At 39.2% G+C, this 19,022-nt stretch overlaps 2 protein-coding genes and 1 long non-coding RNA gene across 3 annotated transcripts; 2 read left to right on the top strand and 1 right to left on the bottom strand.

Annotated features, from left to right (window-relative positions):
- The first annotated feature begins 2,154 nt into the window (after positions 1 to 2,154).
- LOC115675919 (protein ECERIFERUM 2) lies at positions 2,155 to 6,120 on the top strand. Its single transcript, XM_030598733.2, has 2 exons — positions 2,155 to 2,883; positions 5,046 to 6,120. Exons 1-2 carry the CDS (start codon positions 2,437 to 2,439, stop codon positions 5,907 to 5,909), a joined length of 1,311 nt encoding a protein of 436 aa, XP_030454593.2. The 5' UTR covers positions 2,155 to 2,436; the 3' UTR covers positions 5,910 to 6,120.
- Positions 6,121 to 6,589: 469 nt separating this feature from the next.
- Positions 6,590 to 17,220, bottom strand: LOC115675918 (kinesin-like protein KIN-4C). Its single transcript, XM_030598732.2, has 27 exons — positions 16,986 to 17,220; positions 16,634 to 16,780; positions 16,397 to 16,549; positions 16,050 to 16,300; positions 15,654 to 15,823; positions 15,327 to 15,451; positions 14,836 to 14,872; positions 14,656 to 14,747; positions 14,453 to 14,569; positions 14,264 to 14,377; positions 14,091 to 14,174; positions 13,803 to 14,007; positions 13,449 to 13,549; positions 12,929 to 13,027; positions 12,739 to 12,852; positions 12,555 to 12,671; positions 12,384 to 12,464; positions 10,880 to 10,951; positions 10,684 to 10,777; positions 10,572 to 10,603; positions 10,275 to 10,360; positions 9,703 to 9,774; positions 9,355 to 9,582; positions 9,024 to 9,168; positions 8,381 to 8,476; positions 7,602 to 8,198; positions 6,590 to 7,293 (listed from the first exon to the last, which is right to left on the bottom strand). Exons 1-27 carry the CDS (start codon positions 17,142 to 17,144, stop codon positions 6,961 to 6,963), a joined length of 3,921 nt encoding a protein of 1,306 aa, XP_030454592.2. The 5' UTR covers positions 17,145 to 17,220; the 3' UTR covers positions 6,590 to 6,960.
- On the top strand, positions 8,166 to 9,538 carry LOC130139658 (uncharacterized). Its single transcript, XR_008817765.1, has 2 exons — positions 8,166 to 8,302; positions 9,411 to 9,538. It is a non-coding gene; the product is annotated as an uncharacterized LOC130139658 (long non-coding RNA).
- Positions 17,221 to 19,022: the final 1,802 nt, after the last annotated feature.

Genomic DNA, 19,022 nt, shown 5'->3' with positions numbered 1-19,022 from the left:
GTCGAGGCTGACCTCACAAAACCTCGACGGTTGCGAGCAGCGGGCTCAAGCCGAGTTCGCATAGCCTTGCTATCACTAGTGGTGAGATCGATCGTCTATACTACTGGGTGTAAGGAGAGAAAGTGGGAGAGAGTTTTGGGCGAGCATGACGGCAAATGGGTCTCCTTAGGTTTGGGAGATGAGAAATGTAGGTTTTGAAACGTGAAATGGGTATTAGATGTGGAGAGCAAAGTTGTCGAAATATTTAAGTATCAAATCAGATGTTCATCTATTAACTTAAGGGTGTGTCTATAAAAACTCTACTTTTTACTTTTTGGTTAATGTAGCTCTTGATGCACTTTGATTTTTTCCTAATCCCATACACTTGAAACTCTCACAATATATATTATTGCTACACAAAGAATTCACATACAATATTTCACATTTTCTTTAAATTTAGATCATATTTAAAATTTTGGCGAGAAAACAAAAAAATTGATTCTTGCTTTTTAAAAAGCTTAAACAAACAGACTTTAAACTTTTAGAATAAATGGTAGCGGTCTTACAGAATTTTAAATGGTATTATAATTAACTTGGTCCTAAGTTTAAATCTTTCCAAGCCCTTAAGTACATCCATCGATAAATTTCCATGGTTTAGTTTTAGGCCAAAATCTTGTCTATGCGTGAGGCAGAGTGTTAAAATATTTAAATAGGTCTTATTATCAAGTGTCCTCGGACATTTGTTAAATAAACTTCACTTGAAATAGTTCAATTTTCAAGTATAGACTGTACATAACACAAGTGAATCAGTGCATTGAAAACTATAAAGATTCTTTCATCCGTTGCTTAACACGTGCCTGTGGAACACTCTTTAACAAAATCCATTTAAATGTTTTACCTCGCCAAACTTTCACATATGTTTTAGTAGTCCAATGATGCCTTAATTTTTACCTGTACCTTACTAAATCCACCTCTCCAATCGGGTTAAAGACACACTATTCATGATAGCACACACTTTAACATTTTCTAATGGTTACATACTAGTGACCTTTTGAAATGGTCTTACATAGAGTTACATATGATTCATTCATAATCTTTTTTTTTTAAAGTTGGGATAATATTTTGAATATTGATGGAAAAGTAAAACAAGAATTGCTTTTGACTTTTCAGAAGTCTAGACATACTAACTCTGACATGATGTTTGGATGAAGTGAATTAGGGAGAAAGAGGGAATCTTCTTAGGGCGCACATGAAATCCATTCTGGAGTAGAAATTCTGCTCCAGAATGCATTTCGGAACAGAAATGCGTTTGTTAAAAAATTTCCGAAATGCATTCTGGAGCAATTTTTGCATTCTGGAATAAAAATGTATTTGTTAAAAATACTTGATTGCAGAATGCATTCTTGATTCCAGAATGCATTTTTGATTCCAGAATGAGTTTTGGACAAGAAAAAGAGAAGTTACTTTTTGTAACTTCTCTCAGAATGCATTCTCCCTATTTTCTCTCTTTTTCTCACTAATTTTCTTTTTCAGAAAATGCATAAAAATTGAAAAATTCTAGAAAAATTCATAAAAATTTCCAGAAAATAAAAAAAGTCAGATTTCGGGAAAATAGGAAATTTGGTGAATTTTAAAAAAAAATATAAAAAATCAAAAATTTCAAAACTTCACAGAATGGCTTAGAATACCTTTGGGCACCCACTTTGAGTGAAATTTAATTTTTTTGAGGTGCGCAAAATAATCAAAAAATCAAAAATTTCAAAAATTCACAAAATGGCTTAGAATACCTTTGGCACCCACTTTGAATGAAATTTATTTTTTTGAGATGCCCAAAAATCAAAAATCAAAAATTTCAAAACTTCACAAATGCTAGAATACCTTTGGACCCACTTTGAGTGAAATTTATTTTTTTGAGGTGCCCAAAAAATCAAAAAATAAAAATAGATTTCCCAAATCAATTTCTGAGCAGAATTAGTCATGTTTTATCAAACGATTTCTCCTCCAAAATCAATTTCTGACAGAGAATTTGAAATCAATTTCGACAAGAATTTGATTTCTGAAGCAAAATGATTACCATTCGCGCCGTTAACGGCCGGAGAAAAGAAAAGAATTTATTCTATATCAAATGGGAGTGGTTAGAGGGAGAAACAAATTAAAAGAAACCTCTTATCACTTCAAATCATCGTCTCTCCTGAGTGGAGTGCAATAAAAGTTAGCTGCAAGAAGAGGGACTTAAAGGGATTGGAGGAAAGATCTTTTAATTTGTCGTTTCTTTGTCATCCGCTATAAACCCAACAAAGGTGACCGTCCAATCGTCTCTTCAATTTCCCTTCTCTCCACATCTCTTTAACCCATATATATAGACGAAGTCCTAAGCACAACCTTCCTACAAAGCAAGCAAACTAAACGCCTCTCTCTCTCTCTCTCTCTCTCTCTCTCTCTCTCTCCGCACAAAAAATGGTTGCATCGGACGTGAAGAGCCCCGTGCACAGCGTGAAGCTGTCGTCTATGGTGCCGGCTAAGGTGACGGGTAACAACACGGTGCACGAGCTGGCGAGCATGGACCTGGCAATGAAGCTCCACTACCTAAGGGGACTCTACTTCTTCAGGAGCGATGCCGTCCAGGGGCTCACCATCTCGGACCTCAAGAAGCCCATGAGCCAGTGGCTGGAGCTCTACCCCGCCACGTCCGGCAGGATCAGGCGGTCCGAGAGTGAGAAGCCTGTCGTCAAGTGCAACGACAGCGGGGTCCGCATCGTCGAGGCCCGGTGCGACAAGTCGCTCGATGAGTGGTTGGCAGCAACCAAGGAGGAGGAGGATGGTGGCTGGGAGCTCCAGGACTTGCTCGTCCATTCTCAGATTCTTGGCCCTGATCTTGGTTTCTCTCCCTTGATTTATGTTCAGGTAATTCAGTTACTATTTTCCAGTCTTTAAGTTTAAAACTGTAAATATCTTATGTTGATGATTGATCCCGTAGATTGAATTTGTGCAAGAAAATCTCCACTTCACACCCTGGAACATGTCAATCTAGCGCACCAATCATTACTTTCACCTGAAACATATTATTTGTGTGCTTAGGCCCCATCTTTGTTGAATTAATGTAGTGCTGTATTACCTTAATCTAAATTGGTCAGTCATTCGCACCAGACACTTAGGGTGTGTTTGGTGACCATTCTATTTCCGAAAATAATTTCTGCTCAGAAATGATTTTTTTTTATTTTGTTCCCGAAAATAATTTCTAAGCATTTGTAGCCGTTTGGTAACAGCTCAAAATTTTCATTCTTGAAATAAAAAAAAAAACAGAAATACGTTTGATAACCGCACAAATTTTTTTTTATTAATAATATTTCTTTCTTTTTTCTTCTTCTCCTTCTTAGTTGTGGCCGGGTCGCTGGCCATGGCCAGTTGGCTGGCGACCGGCTACAAGCTAGGGCCGGCGAGGGCATCGGGGCCCTCGCCGATGAGGGCAAGGGCTGGACCCTCGCCGCCGCCCTCGTTGGCCTTTTCTGGCCCTCGTCGGGGAGGGCGAGGGCCGCCATTGAGGCTCGAGGCCTGGGCAAGGGCCGCCAGATCCGGGGAGGGTTGGAAAAGGCCGGCGAGGGTGGCCCTCGCCTAGGCCGTGAGGGTCCAGTCCTTGCAGGCCACAGGCCTGGAAAGAAGAAGAACCAGCCACAGCCAAGAAAGAAGAAGAACCAACCACAGCTAGGAAGGAAAGAAGACAAAGAAAAAAAAATTTCTCATCTATTTCTGATTTTTATTCTCAGAATTAAGAAATAACTTTTTTTTACATTTTGATTCTGTTTCAAAACTGATTGTAGGAACAAATTTATGCTCAAGAACAAAAAATTTACCAAACGAATTTTTATTCTTTTTTTATTTTCGAAAATAAAAAAATAAAATTCGTCATTATTTAGCAAGTTATCAAACGAACCCTTATCTTTCCAGTTTTCTGACAGTTAAATAGTTTCATGGACCAAGAGATAAGAGTTTCTGCTGAACTCTGATGTACTTAGGTTCTTTAGCAGTTATGACCTTGTACTGTCTATTAACGCAACCCTACCTTTTGCGTCAATGCCGCCATGCATAGTATTCGATCATCATAGTACTTCCATGGGAATTAAGTCTACTTATATAATTTGATATATTGATTAATCGACATAACCATGAATTAGATCAAAAGGGGTTAAAGGAAAAATACAGTTGCCAAGAGAAATGGCAAAGAAAGGGGGACTTAGCTGATAATTTCCTTTTTGTTGAGTTCTTGTTTTTCATTTATCATCAATAATCAGCAACTATTTTTTCATTAAAACGGCATGGAACGGCATGTCTGACCAAATCAAAGTTATGGAAGCGATCACAAAAGTAGTTGCTATGGAGGCCTTAAATGTGGGTGGATGGTCCTGCTTCTTGCTATTGGGAAAGCAGCATCAAAAGAACGGTTTCTCATTTATGACCCCTTTCGAAAGTGTTGTTACCTAAAGAACGGCTGGCCCAAATATGAACATCCCAAAAAACAGAAGAAAAAAGAAGAAAGAAGAAGCTTAAACCAAAAGGGTAATGGGTACCCAGCAGGCCAGCACCAATTCATTGCTCTTTGTACTTCTGTAGGAAATAGAAACTGTTTTCAACATCTTAGAGAAAGGGAACATGGTACCTCCTAACCAAGGTGGTGTGCTTGGTTCTTGTCGACGAGTGCTCTCGAGCATTCATTTGGACAGATGCTGTAAGAAATACTACGATTTTCGTTAGCTAAATCTTATTAGTTGTTCGATAAGAAATGCGCCCTATTCGGTGTTGCATTGCAAACTTCCCATGAAGAAGAGGAAAATTCCTCTTCGTCGTACTTATGGACCATTTCCGTTTTATTATTGATTCGGATGAAGGATTGTTTACTTGCTTCTGTTTTATTTGTTCAAATAGAAGAGGGAAAGAAGGGAGAGGAAAAGAAGGTTCTTGTTTTATCAATCGGAACAGATATCTTTTCTTTTGCTTGTTCAGAAACTTTAGAAATGGGCCGTAGATGTAACAGATCTTAAGAGTGATATGTTGTTGTTTTGGAGTCACAGTTCACTTGGTTCGAATGCGGAGGAATCTGTGTGGGTCTAAGCTGGGCTCATGTCCTTGGAGATGCATTCTCGGCTTCGTCCTTCATCAACATGTGGGGCCAGATCATGGCGGGTCGCGCGCCGCCCAAGTCCCTCCGCGCGCCAATTCCCAAACGGTCCGCATTCCCCGACACGGCGCCATCGACCGTTAAAAGGGTCGACCCGGTTGGGGACAGTTGGTTAGTCGTCAATGACTGTCAGTTGGAAACGTACTCTGTTCACCTCACCCCGCAACAACTTGATGACATCACGAGTAGATGCCGCTCGTATGGCGAATCTAAAGTCTCGCATTTTGAACTACTGTCCGCGTCGATTTGGAAATCCTTGTTGAAAATAAGGGGAGACGGGGGGCCAAAGGTTGTAACCATATGTGCGAATAATGTCCATAGAGAGGTGAATCGATTACCCTCAAATAGCATGGATTTGAGGAGGGCCGAAGTGAATTCCTCCGCGGCGGAAGCGGAAGTGTCCGATCTCGCGAGGCTGATTACCGAGGCGGCGGATGAGAACGGCTTGATTGAAGAGATGGTGGGGAAAGATGATGGTAAGCTGGACTTCGTTGCATATGGGGCAAATTTGACGTTTGTGAATTTGGAGGGTGCAGATGTATATGGGCTAGAGTTGAAGGGCCAGAAGCCAATTTTTGCAGATTACAGGATAAGTGGGGTTGGAGATGAAGGGGTGGTGTTGGTCCTTCCAGGACCAGAAAATGGGGACGAAAAGGGTGGTGGTGGGTTTGGAAGGACAGTGACGATGGTCCTGCCCAAGGCTCAAATGGCGCAGTTCAAGAAGATGATAAATGAAACATGGGGAATTTCGCCCTAATGACGGGGGTGACGGCTTCTGAAACGATCCAAAGACTCGTTCTGCTGGTGACAATAAAACACAAAATCGATTATTAGCGCATAAATATACGTATCGATTTGTGTTCTAGATGTGAATTGTAATGTTGCGTGTTTTGTTAAATTGAACATTGTAATTGCATCAAGGCGGTTTGGAGGAAATTTATGTTGAAAAGTTAACATTTTATTCATGATGTCCTTTGGAAAGCGATCTTAGGGAAAATACACATATTACTAGACTTTCACACATTGGAAATATATCAAATCATGTGTGGCTCTAAGAAAATTTTGAGTCCATCACTTGATTAGCTAGCTTTCAGGGTGAGCTCTCCTAGGAATTTATTGTTTGTACGATATGATTTATATATAACCTAAGTGGACATGGTAACTGGTAAGTAGATTTATTTTTATAAACCAAGAAAATTTTTAGGCTCTTTTTCTCGGAATGCTAGTTTTTAGTATCGCGTAAAATTCCAATTTGCGACCTAAGGAATTGGGAAAATCTCAAGAATTTCAATGAGAAAGATTTCAATTATATGAAAACCAAGTAGAAATGAAGAAAAGATGGAGAAGAGAAAACAAGAACGGACAAAAGATGCTTTTACTAGCGCTTCTTCTTCACCTATCATCTTTTTTCCAATGTTTCTAAGCTCGACAGGAATATTAATGAAGTAAGAAGATGGCTATTTGATCGCTATTTCTGACGAGCACAATGCTACAATCAGAACGGAAAGAAATCCAGAGTTTAATCATCCAACGTGTCCGAGGTATCGTACACCAGCGAGCCAATCAAATCGTTAGCAACAAAATCTTCGGCGAGCGAGAGTTAGGTGAACGTAATCTCAGGTTCCCAACCATCGTTGCTTTACAAAACATAAAACAGAATACACAAGAAAGTCTATACCCTTCCCGAATCGACGAGGATGACCGGATGGTGATGCAGTCTATTTCCTTCGACGAGGATCACCGCATGGTGATGCACTGTGTGAGGGAGCTATTGGTAAATTATCAATCACCAATGGGAGAAAAATGACTCAAGATGCATGATTCTCCTTCTCATCCGACTTTCTTGCCTGCGGAACCGAAACCTCTGGAGCTGCTGCACCAGCCTCCTTGCTGGGAATTGTCTCATCACTCCGATCAGCATTCCTTTCTCTTAGCACATGACCGCCGCTTGGAGCCGGCGTTCGCATAGCCCTAGGTAACTTCAAAGGGATGTCTCCCTGGAGAGAGATACTATCATCTGGCTTCTCAGAGGCCTTCGATGTTGTCTCCAGCAATGCAGGAGGTGGAGCCACGGGAACGAGCTGGACTGCGGCTTTCCCCCATTTCTTTCTCTGATTAGGCTTTGGCGCTTTTGTTTTGGCCTGTGAGGGATGTGAAATGAGCAAGAACGTGCAGAAAAAATCAGAACCAAAGTGACATGTAACAGTTAGTGCGTGATAGTCCTGAAGTGACTCCAGTCCTGAAATAAAGCAGCTTAGGAGGTAAATGCATTTGCACGGAACGAGAAAAAAAAGACCTTCCCCTTAATCTAGACTAGCCTAAAACTGAAAGATGATAATCTTGCAATCGTTTTAGAACAAGTTACAGATTGGGTGTGACCTTTGGAGTTCATTGCCAGAAGTGAGATACTAGCGTTTGTTTTGGCATACTATGCAGGTAGGAGACATACCAAGGTGTTCCCGATGTCGGATAAAGGTTTCCTCCTCACACCAGCATCATCAGTTGAATCAACAGGCTTTTCACCAAATGCACTCTGAAGTAAACTTGCACCATGGGAGGCTAGATTAGATTCACCTGGTTCTTCATTGTTCCCATAGTTTAAGGCATCGCTTTTCTCTTGTTCTGAAGATTCCTCCAACTCTTTTGCAGATGCTGACTCTCTGTTTGTGCATTTAATGGATAGGCAGCCACACGATGGTCCACAGAGCGATCCAGTGCCACGACATTCACATCTCGATGTTTTGCACGATGAGGCTTTGCTGCACGAGCAGCAATCCTCCGTATTATCCTTTGAAGATGTTTTTTCGCCAGAATTCTCCATCTTTGAGCCATTTACTTCATTAACCTCTGGTTCTTGGGTATCAGAAGATGAATGGCGTCCAATTTTAGCTCTTCTCCTACGTGGCCTTTTTCCTGACTCTACCCAGTCGTCATCATCTTCATCTACTACCCACTCATCATCATCATCATCTGCTGCATTACTATCTGAAGAATCCGATTCTGATGTGTCCATGTCCTCGAACAGAAATATTGATGCCCTGTTATCCTACAGAAAAAATCGCCCAATGAATCAGTACAAGCCAATCAATGAGATGGAAAATCTCAACATCATGCAGGCACATAGAGCATCACCAAAGCATAAATTACCAGGTAACCTTCAGAAAAAAAAACTAATTCCCAACACTTTCATGGAAAATAGAGCAAGAAAAAGGCAGACATCTCCCACACCTGCTTGCGTAGGCCATATTTATTTGGTCCGATGTTTAGGCCAGAATCCCCTGAATCTGCTGCATTTGATTTGTGGTGCTTCTTCAAGAGGATGTCCTGCCAATTGTTTGCAAGTGAAGACCACTTTAAAAGCATAATCAAGACCAGAAAGCTAGCTATAAAAGCAACTAGGGACAATTACATCACAAAAAAAAAAAAAAACAAATACTCATATTATCAAAAGAACTAAGCACAAAAGAGCATTAGAGCATTGTTTTACACAAAGATTTAACAAAAAGCTAGATATAAAAGAAAATCAGATTCCCGAGAAAGCTTCATCTAATACCCTATCTAAAAACTTCAACTATCAGTTAGGATAGAAAGCAGAAGAAAAGATAGAGATGAACAAGTTAGGAGACTAGTTTGGTTGCAACAATAGATGAATGCTCTACCAAGATGCTTATGGTAGGCATTCTCGGAAGTTAGATAACAAACATATCAATATCCAGCTCCTTTATTAAAAGGAATCATTAAAGATACTATAGCAGCAATATCTTCCAAATTACCTAAACTGCAACTATAACACAGTTTCAGCAGGTAAACACCAAGTCTATCCACATTAGGCTCTAGCTACCGAATGCATATAATGCTCGAGTGTTCTCACCTGCGACTTTAACTGATGAACAAGTTCTGACTTCTGCATTTCCAACTGTCTGATCACAGTGCTTAGTTTGACAACTCTCTCCTTTAAATCTCTTATATATGAGTCCTTCTCTCTACAATTGACCTCTTTATCCCACAGTAGGCACCTTTAAAATTCAAGAAGAGTCAAGTTTAGCTACATCAAATGCATTGACATTAAACAATCTCAGAAGTTATATACATACTTTTCTACAAGACATGTATGACTTAGATAATTTTAAATCTACTATAAGATCACAACATAGTACTACACTGAATCCTCTGACCTATGTAGTACAATTATTGTTTAATACCTCGAAGAAGATGCCAAATTAAAGAGGTAGTTCATAAGATTCTTCGCTTCTGCCAGGGAACGAACTTGATTCCAACGTCCTCTGCCACCGAAGACCCTTTCACGTTCTTCTGCTTCTGAAAGGTGCGATGCCATGGACACTAAGGTGCTGGAAGAAGTCGCAAGCATGTTCTCAAGAGCGAAAATTCTTGAGTTTCTCGCACCAGGAGACATAGTAGGGGGACAGTCGCTACAAAGTACATCATCAAAAGATGTTTAGCATTGGTTAGCAAATCAACGCCAATACGAAGATGATGAACGAGCTACTGGCAAATTATCACAAACGGAATCTGCTGCCACTTCCCCCCACCTTAAGTTTGCTTGCTTATGCAATTCCGCTTCTTCCTTAAGTCTCGCAATCTCCTTTGCCATTTTTGCCCTCCTACAGAATGAATGGAACTTATTTAAAGGAAAAAAGGGAATACATTGGGCCACATGCATGCAAGTGACAATTTAAAAACACAAACTGATAAAGTCACCCATTATTACTAACTGGCCAAAATCCTAAAACAATAGTGGAGACTGCACTGGTATAAATGTGCATCTAGACCAAAATACGCTTGCGCATGAACACACACCCATAATTTAACGTGCTTAGAAAAACTCTTCAAGAATGATATTTACCAAGAAACAAGAAGCAACTGCCTGTCATAGATAGCAGAAAACTGAACTAAATCTACTATGGAATCAGTGAACGACATTAACAAAAAAAACGAAAAAAAAGAAGTCATAAAAACCATAATACACTACACAACTGAGACAGATTATTGTGAAGAAAAAGAAATTCTAGAACCCAAACAAACAACAAACTTTGCATGATCATGAAGATCAGAAACATATCTCAAGTGGATTTCCTTTGTGATAATTAAGAATTAAACTCACTCTTCCATATGACGCTCATATTCAGATCGTACTTCATGAACCCGTATGGTGACTTCTAGCTCATGCTCAATGGCCCGCATCAAAGGCTTTTCTCAACAAAATACAAGTTGTCAGAATCACATTAGAGAAGAAACTTGTATACGCACTAATACACTAGATATCTATGAGATTAAAGGTTCAATTGGGCTTCCAGGTGCCAAGAGCCTGTAGGCCCCTTGGGTAACATTAAGTTTCGTCATCACGCGATAAACAGGATGTGTACAGACACTAACATACTCTTGTGAAAGCTTAAAATACCTGAATTCCAGGACCACTGCCGCTCCCAGCACCTGCAGATCAAATGAAAATTAATTGACCAAGTGAAGACAAAAAGATGAGCACAATGCCTATGTTAATGTAAACTCCCTACCAGATGTCTCCCTAGAGGAAGCTTTTCGAGACTCCAGCAGTTCTTTCAGCCTTTTGGTAGCCATGGAAGCTTCTTCTGTCTTCCGCTGTAAGACCTGACATTGACCACGAACATAAAACAATAGAAAGAGGATGAGAATAGTAGACTCTTGAGTTAGAAAAATTCTAGTTATCTACCCAAGAAGAAACTAAATTACCATCTTCTGCTTTTGGTTCAAAGCCAATAACTTATGCATCTCATACTCATTCCTCCGTCCCTCTTTCTTCAGCTGTGAGACAAGAAACACACGTTCATAGGAGACCTAATATGGGTAGCAAACATGATTTCTAGGAACCAATAATAAAATGAACGTGACACTCTAATACAGGTGGTTACAAAGCCAAACATTAAAATTTTCGATGTCCAATCAGATTTTTAGTAAAACCATATGATATTGCAGTGTGCATCCTTTGCATTCAACTTTCTTCATAGGTATACAAAGAATCGTGACGCTGGGTCTTGCAAGTTCTAAACAACAAAACAAGATCCCATCCAAAAAAAACATACCAAGATTATTTATTTCTCCACCTTTGATTCAACTATGGTGACCTAGCATGGAATAGATATGTCAAACTTGAAAGTATAGAAGCAGAAAGGAGAAAAAAATTAAATCGCAATTACTGGTTGCATAGAAGTTATCACAGGTCGGGTCAGTGTTGTTATGGGATCGAGTGGTGACAAAGGTTACAAAAGAGTCGCAGGTGTTCTAAAAATCTTTTCTCAACTTGCCCATTTAAAATCTCAGGTTTCTCTAGTTTTAGTTGGTAATCTAAGACTCCATAGAATTTTACAAACATTGGATGAATTTTGTTTATGATAGTCTTAGTTCATTTTGTCTCTGTTCATAGTTTACACATTAAAAGCATTTGAAATTTACGGAAGCACTATAATAGGTAAAACAGTCAATATTCCTTATACATACATACATATATCTATATTATATATGTATATATAATTTAAACTGAATGGTCATACTTCATCAATTTTCTACACCAAAAATAAAAACAGAGAACTTAAGGTTAATGGACCTCATCCATTTATGACCTTCATGAACTTCTATTCAGATATATAGAAACTCGACAAAATGTCCAAAGAAAGAAGTGATCAATCCATTAGTGAGTCACGGAAGAGGTAGAATACAATAAAAGATCTGAGCCCATATCTCAAACCCTAGAAAATCTTCTTCTTCCGAGTAATAGATATAATAGCCTCTTCAATTTCTAATGAAAATATAATAGACGATACTTTTGTATTTTCTGTCAATTTCATAAAGAAGCAATCTCTCTCTCTCTCTCTCTCTCTCTCTCTCTCTCTCTCTCTCTCTCTCTCTCTCCACAAACCTGACAATTCTTGTCCAGAAAATGTTTGTAACAATATGCTATTTGTGAGCAAAAAGGATGCCACAACATATTTCCCTAATATATAGAAGGAAAACGAATTCCTTAAATGCGAATTGTCTCAAGAAAAGAGCAAGGCAGACAAAATGAGGTTTGCGACCAGGGGGACACTCTAGGTAAAGCCAACGCAAGACAAAATAAATCCTTAAGTCAGAAAATCCGAAATTTGAGTCAAAACTAACAACCAGTTAAGCATATACCAAGTTTAGCTTTGGAGATTAAACTGAACAAAAGGCATTATTAATTTATTAATTTTGCATATACCTGGAGAACCTCTTTCTCCCTTGATGCCTTCCACATTCGGAACTGTTCAGATTCTTGCTTTATCTTATGTTGTAATTGAACCTATAGAAAGCACAATTTCTCACATTGGTGCTGACATGAAATAAAAAAACGAATTCAAATACATCACTTTGTTCTAGTAAGTATTGGCACCTTCTGACTTTTTATTCTCTGAATCTCATCTTGCAATCGTTTGGCACCCTCATCGCTTTTTTGCTTTTGTCTTAAAAGTTGAGCTTGTGCATCTTGTTTCTTCTTCAACTCTAACACCTGGAGAACTTTCAAATTAGACTAGGATACAATCAAAATTAAATAGTAACTACAGTTCAAAGTTCACCTGCGCTTCGAGAACATTTAGTTTTTGAAGATATTCCTCCTTTAATCTTTGAGCATTGTCACCGGATGTAGATGAAATGTTTGCAAGGTTGCATCTCAGTTCTTCTATCTCTTTCTGCATAATTGTGAAGCTAATGATGTATCATTCTACATTTAATCGTAGTCTGTAGCATTCAGGATCGAAGACAAACCTGTAAAGACTTTTTCTCTTGTTCCATGTCCAAAAGTTTTCTCTCGTAGTGTTGTTTTAGAACTGAAGTGTCAACATTTGCAAAGCGCTTCATTTCAGCCTTCAAAATGTAAAACAAAGCGAAAGATGAACCCAATGATTGATGGGTGGAATAACCAACAAATCGTCACCAAGCAAATCATCAACTGACAAGATAGAGATTTCACACTAGTACACTAAGTGTTCTAGCAAGGCAACTATCCTCTGCAAGAAATATTGTTTAACGGTCACATTTGCCATGTACAAAGCTTTTTAGATGAACCTTTCAAATGCAAGATTGTCTTTTTCCTTACTCTGCCAGCTGAAAATAATTCTTGAACCATCTCCATTAAAAAAGTTCTACATTCCATCAAAGTTAAGGGGCTCAATGTTGAAAAAGGATCATAGAAAACAATTACGGTCATTAAGCAGTAAGATAAACAATTCTCAGCAAAAACAGAACACGGACGTATTGCTACTTTACAAGAGCAAACAAATTTTACCTCCTTCTGCTCAAGTTTTTTATCCAGCTCTTTAAGCTCCATCCCCAGTTTCTCTTGAAGTGAAGAGTGTTCTAACTCTTTCTCATCGACCTCAATTTCATCTGCATACATAAGAAAAGCAAAAAAAAATTATTAGTGCATATAGGTTGCACACCCCTATTTCAAAGAAAGCAGTAGGAGACGACCAAGAATAAACTACATTAGTCTCTATTGATGGTCATATACGAAATAGCAGATACTTGGAATCGGAAACGAAAATGATCAGCATATAATTAGCTCAGCCCACTGCATATTGACAGTAGCATTATTTTTAGCTTGAAATCCAGAAACCCATACAAAGCATATAAATCATACCAGCAAGGTCCACACTTTTAGCTTCGGAACCAGAAGAAAAATCATTTAAGCAAGAAGCTAATGTGTTGTTGGAGAGAGATCCATCATCGTCTGAATCAATGGAACCCAGAACATAACGTTTTGTGTGAAGTGAGCTTTGTAGGCGAAGCAATTCTGCTTCTAACTCTTGGATTTTGGACACATAAGATTTGACCAAATCACAATCCTAAACAACAGAGGCAACTTAGTTAAACCAATTACGAGGAAAAGACTCAAGACAATTAAAAAACAAAAGATATATTTGCAGACCTGATTTGAGTTACAATCAATTTCATCCCACGATTTGCCACTTCGAGCTGATTCAATTTTCATAATCAATTTGTCTTTTTCGACCTAACACATTCAAGGAGCATGAATCAGAAGATTCATGTGCAAAAACTCTGCAATAAATGCTCTGGCGTAGGAAAACCAGTCAGATGTACCTGTGCATCAACGGCACGCTGCATCAAATGCTCACAAGTGATACGACGCTCTTGCAACTCCCGTTGTAACTCCACATTGCTTGCTTCAAGCAAAGAAACTTTATGCTTGAGGATCTGTAAAAGCAATTTCAAGTCAAAATCTAAACCAGATTGTAAGGACTGTGAGAGAACTTAAAGATAGTATTCTACTTGAAGTTCTTCATATGGTCCACTAGCGTCACCACGATATAGTAGAAGCTCTGCTTGCAACTGCTCTACTTGGCTTCGCATCCTTTGCATTTGAGCTGCCATCGGATCACGATTGATCTAGAACCAAACAAGGAAGATAAGAATCACCATATAGAAAGTGCGTGATGATATAAATAAAGCATGTTAGGGCCATGAAGACATACCACAGCTTTGTTTTGAATGTTGCGAGCACGATTTGCGTACTTAAGAGTGTTCAATGTCTCCTCAGCATTTGTTTCAGCAGGACTCACACAAGCTACATATATAACCAGTGAAATGTCGACGGGATGAGGATTAAAAAGGTTAGAAATGAAATCCTAGTCTATGCCAAATCAGTAGCATACCTATCATCAATGTTTTGCTATTTCCTCCAAGGGAATCCTACATAGCCAAATTGCAAAATCAGTTGTCGAAAAAGGCTATGACCGTAAAAAATTAACTCGATAGGTAGGACAGGAAAAAAACATGAAGTGCTTCTAAGATTAAGGTTTCAGTGCTGCATTGCTCTTCAAAAGTCCTGTAACTCGTATACTTGCTCGTGTTGTTTTTCTTTGTCACTACACATGCTCATATATCTCTATGTTAACCCCACACAACCGGATTGTTGCTTTCTTCACAACAACTATATATATCACAAATGATGGTATTGGTAGTAAGAAGATTCTTTCTCATTTCAACATCTCTTCGGCTTTCAAGCAACCATTGCAAATGTAAAAGGCTATGTAATCGTCTACGAATCAAGGACTCATACTAACGCTGAAAACACAATAAGTTAAGGACTATACAAAGTTAGAATTTGACATGACTTAAAAAACTAAAGGAATGCAATACGTGCCTGTAACAAGCGTGTTAGCTTGCTATCACGATATGGAACATGGCCTCCATCTTTCCGCTTCTTCTCATCTCCTAGCGCGCTTATTACATTGCCAAGAGCCAACAAACCTTTGTTGATGTGAATGCCTAAACGATAGTCACTTAGAGTCAACAATCAAGAAAATATTCATTGGATGTGTCTACAAAAGAATACTAGAAGAATATTGAGGTGAAGATACACAAAAATTATCAAGCTCAAGCTACCCACCAGTCTTGATAACTACATTGCCTGCTGAAAGAAACTTTGATTCATTATACTACTCTATGTTTGAAGACATTTGAGTACTACCTTCTTTAAAGCGCATTCCATCTGCACCAGTTCGTTTTGCTCTTTCTGATCCAGCAAGGTCTACTAAATGAAGTTTCGCACACAAGATATCATCACCAAAGTCATCATCACTGGGAAAATGAGCCATCTTCTTTTGCTCCATAGTGATTGTGAAGATAGCATGTGATCGGCTGAAACATGTTTAAATATATTTTCAACTTTAAAACTTACAACATTGCAAAACGAAAGCAGAAATGACAATTATAAGACAAGGCCTGAAACAATTTGCCTCCATCTTAATTCAAAATATATTGAGTTTTGATCATATTATACTACTATAGCTTAGGAAGAGGCATGTTTCACATACACATAGGTTCGAAGAAATCAATCAATGTATTAAGAATATAAACATATTACCTCGACTGACTATTCATGTTGGTACTCGCAGTAGCACGAGACAAAGAACCCCGAGATAGATACGACGCCATCTCTTCCTTTGTCTTAACTTCTGCTTCAGTCACTCCAGCAAGTGTTATCCCACCATGTACTGTTTCTCTAATTTGTATTGGAACTCTAGCAGGTCCTACTGCCTTTGCTGCAGACACCCCTTCACCTTTACAAAGAGTCGAATTTTGATCGAGAAGATCAAAAACTTCTTCTTTGAAAATCTGCCGTAGCAAATAAACAAGAGACATCATTGTTTATAGGCACAAAGTCACTAGTTGATACTAGAAAATGCCATAATCAAATACTGACACATTTACCTCAATAAAGGAAACTCTGATAAGAAACTCAGTGGAATCTTTCATGGTCTTGACTTTTTTGAAAATTGTCTCCATCACCTTAGGTATGATTCCAGTGTTGCTCTCTTCTCCGTTATAGTTAGTTCCCATGGTGTATGTTTTGCCGGAACCAGTCTTCAGAATAACATAAGTTCAATTTCAGCATTCATATTGAATACGTATCCACAAGGAGACTAACAGGAATCTAGATGGAAAAACCTGGCCATATGCGAGGACGGTGGCATTGTAGCCTCTGAGGAGTGCATCCACAAGGGGAGCAACGCAGTCGTCAAAGATGGCTGAAGAAGGCGATCCCGTACTCCCATATACATGGTCGTATGTGAACGAATGCGACCCAATTTGCACCTAGCAGATAATCCGGCAAAAGGCACAAGTTTAGCAAGCTCGCCACTCCATAAAATAACTCGATCCCCACTCGCTAATTACATCAATGAAAGTACGCCACTTCGCTAATTACAAACCAAGCACATCCGGACCGAGAAATCACGCCCCCCTGCAGACGAACCTCGCAACTGGACGTACACATAAACGAGGACGAGGGCGGGGGTACCTGAGGCTCTCCTGGCACAACGGTGATGCAATCGGTGCAGCCGATGAGGAGCTCCGAGGTAATCAGCGGCCTGATGTTGACCGCGACCCTCACGCACTGAGACGAATCCTTCTCGTTCCCCAACCCGTTCGAAACCGGCCTAGCCTCGCAGTTATCCATACCACAAACCGAGACCGGTCGCAGACCCTAGAACTGCAGCAACAACAACAATAACAAAAAACGCTAAACGCTCGCTCGCGAGAGGAACGACCGGCGACCGGAAGGAATGGAAATCTGAAGCGCGCGCGGTCGACAGGCAGGCGGGCGGGCGTCACGCGACCAGAGCGAGGAGAAGAAGCAGACGACGACGAGCACGGATCCAAAACGCCATGGCGGAAGTTCTTGAGCTGACGAGATGCGATCGGATCTAGCCCGTGGACAGGAGTGAAGAAGACGATAGGGGCTAGAGATAGAGAGAGAGGGGGCAGAGGGGCTCTCTTTCTTTCTGATCGGGCGGATTTGAACGGCGGAAGAAGAGAGAGGATTTGAAATGGAGAGAGAGAGGGAGAGGGGAAATGATGCAGAGGGGGCGGAGGTGATGGAATTGAAAATGGGGAGGCGGTCGGATCCGGAATTCAAATGTTTGGGGGAAGGTCACGTGCCCGTCGCGTGAGCTCCGGGAGGCCCTACCAGCTTCCCCTCAGGCCGTTTGGTTCGACTTTGGGAAATTACATTTTGCAAGTTAAAAGATTCTTAATAGTTATGGTGGATGATTAATAAGGTTTGCCAAGGATTACCACTGCAAAAAATCCCACACACGTAACGCTCGTGTCTCGTTCTATCTCAAATTAACATTCGTGTTACAAAAAAATTCCAAATTGTATTTGTCACCGAACTAGTTTTCGTGCCATAAAAATTAATTTGGCTGCCACGATTGTGGATGGAGGAGGAGGAAGAGAGAAAAAAACATATATATAGACAAGTTTTTTTGCACTTGTCCACATCATGGGCACGTGTCGACTTGCGATTGCATTCCGAAAAAAAAAATTTGCTTGCCACGCCCCTCACGTAAATAATTAGTGGGCAAATTCTTAATCCACAAGTATCGAATTCATCGTGATCACTGATTATGTATACCATGTATGTGTGCTTATCACATTCTCCCGTGTTTTGTTTGGGTCCACGGACCAGTCTAGGCAAAATATACTCGCTAAATGGAGCTAGGTTGGAAAATACATGATATATATATATATATATATCAATGTGATATGAGCAATCAATTATATTATTCATATGAAGTGCTTGTTATGTTACATGGCACTCACATTTTAAAATCGCTCACTTTTAATTATATAATCTGTCACTGCCACATGTATAACAATTACATGAAGTAACTTTGAGTTAATTTGGTATTTTGATTTAATATATAGAAGATATCTCTTTTTTTTAATTATCCAAATAGTCGATATTTATAGAAGTCAATACAATTATCATTCACGTAGTGATATGCTGAGTTTTCTAGTCTCCTTTTGATTTGCTTTAAAATTTTCCCATGGTATATTTAATTCTTCCTACAATTGTTCAACAAAACTCATGGGAATTATATGAAAATTATAGAACACATAAAATAAATTACAATAAAGTCCCAACACTTGTTGCAATAATGTGCTTGAACTTTAAAACTTTAGTTTTGTACATTTAACTCATAAAATTTGTCAGTGTTCTCCACATTAGTCTTTTTCGTTAACTCCATGAGATTTTCTCGAACGGGTAAACTTATGTGGCCTTTTGTTATTAAATTCCTCTATACTTTTTGCACAAGTGGCGCTGATGTATTGACAAAAGGCGATACATCAAGAAAAATGACTTAAAATTAGGAAAAAAGGATTGAAGTTAACAAAAAGATAAAAAGAAGAAGACAAAGGTAATTGGACCGGTCAAAATATATCATAAACATATTTCTTTATCCATATTTGATAGGTTGGATTGTTATATGGATTTATTTTATTCAGTAAATGAGTCATGAATGAATTTAGATCCAACTCTATAGGTCGAATG

This window comes from Syzygium oleosum, unplaced genomic scaffold, assembly GCF_021117445.2.
Source record: "Syzygium oleosum isolate NSW1041296 unplaced genomic scaffold, Sole_v2.1 Sole_v2.13, whole genome shotgun sequence".
NCBI lineage: Eukaryota > Viridiplantae > Streptophyta > Magnoliopsida > Myrtales > Myrtaceae > Syzygium > Syzygium oleosum.
This window is presented reverse-complemented; position numbering and strand designations above follow the sequence as displayed.

Bases quoted from the DNA above. Each gene is read 5' to 3' on its own strand.
- LOC115675918 (XM_030598732.2), bottom strand. From the start codon at position 17,144: ATGGATAACTGCGAGGCTAGGCCGGTTTCGAACGGGTTGGGGAACGAG. The intron at 13,028-13,448 runs GTAAAATTTGTT...TACATTTTGAAG, and splicing joins AAAAACTTGAGCAGAAGGAG to GCTGAAATGAAGCGCTTTGC. The intron at 9,169-9,354 runs GTATTAAACAAT...TGAATTTTAAAG, and splicing joins AATTTGGCATCTTCTTCGAG to GTGCCTACTGTGGGATAAAG.
- LOC115675919 (XM_030598733.2), top strand. From the start codon at position 2,437: ATGGTTGCATCGGACGTGAAGAGCCCCGTGCACAGCGTGAAGCTGTCG. The intron at 2,884-5,045 runs GTAATTCAGTTA...TTGGAGTCACAG, and splicing joins CTCCCTTGATTTATGTTCAG to TTCACTTGGTTCGAATGCGG.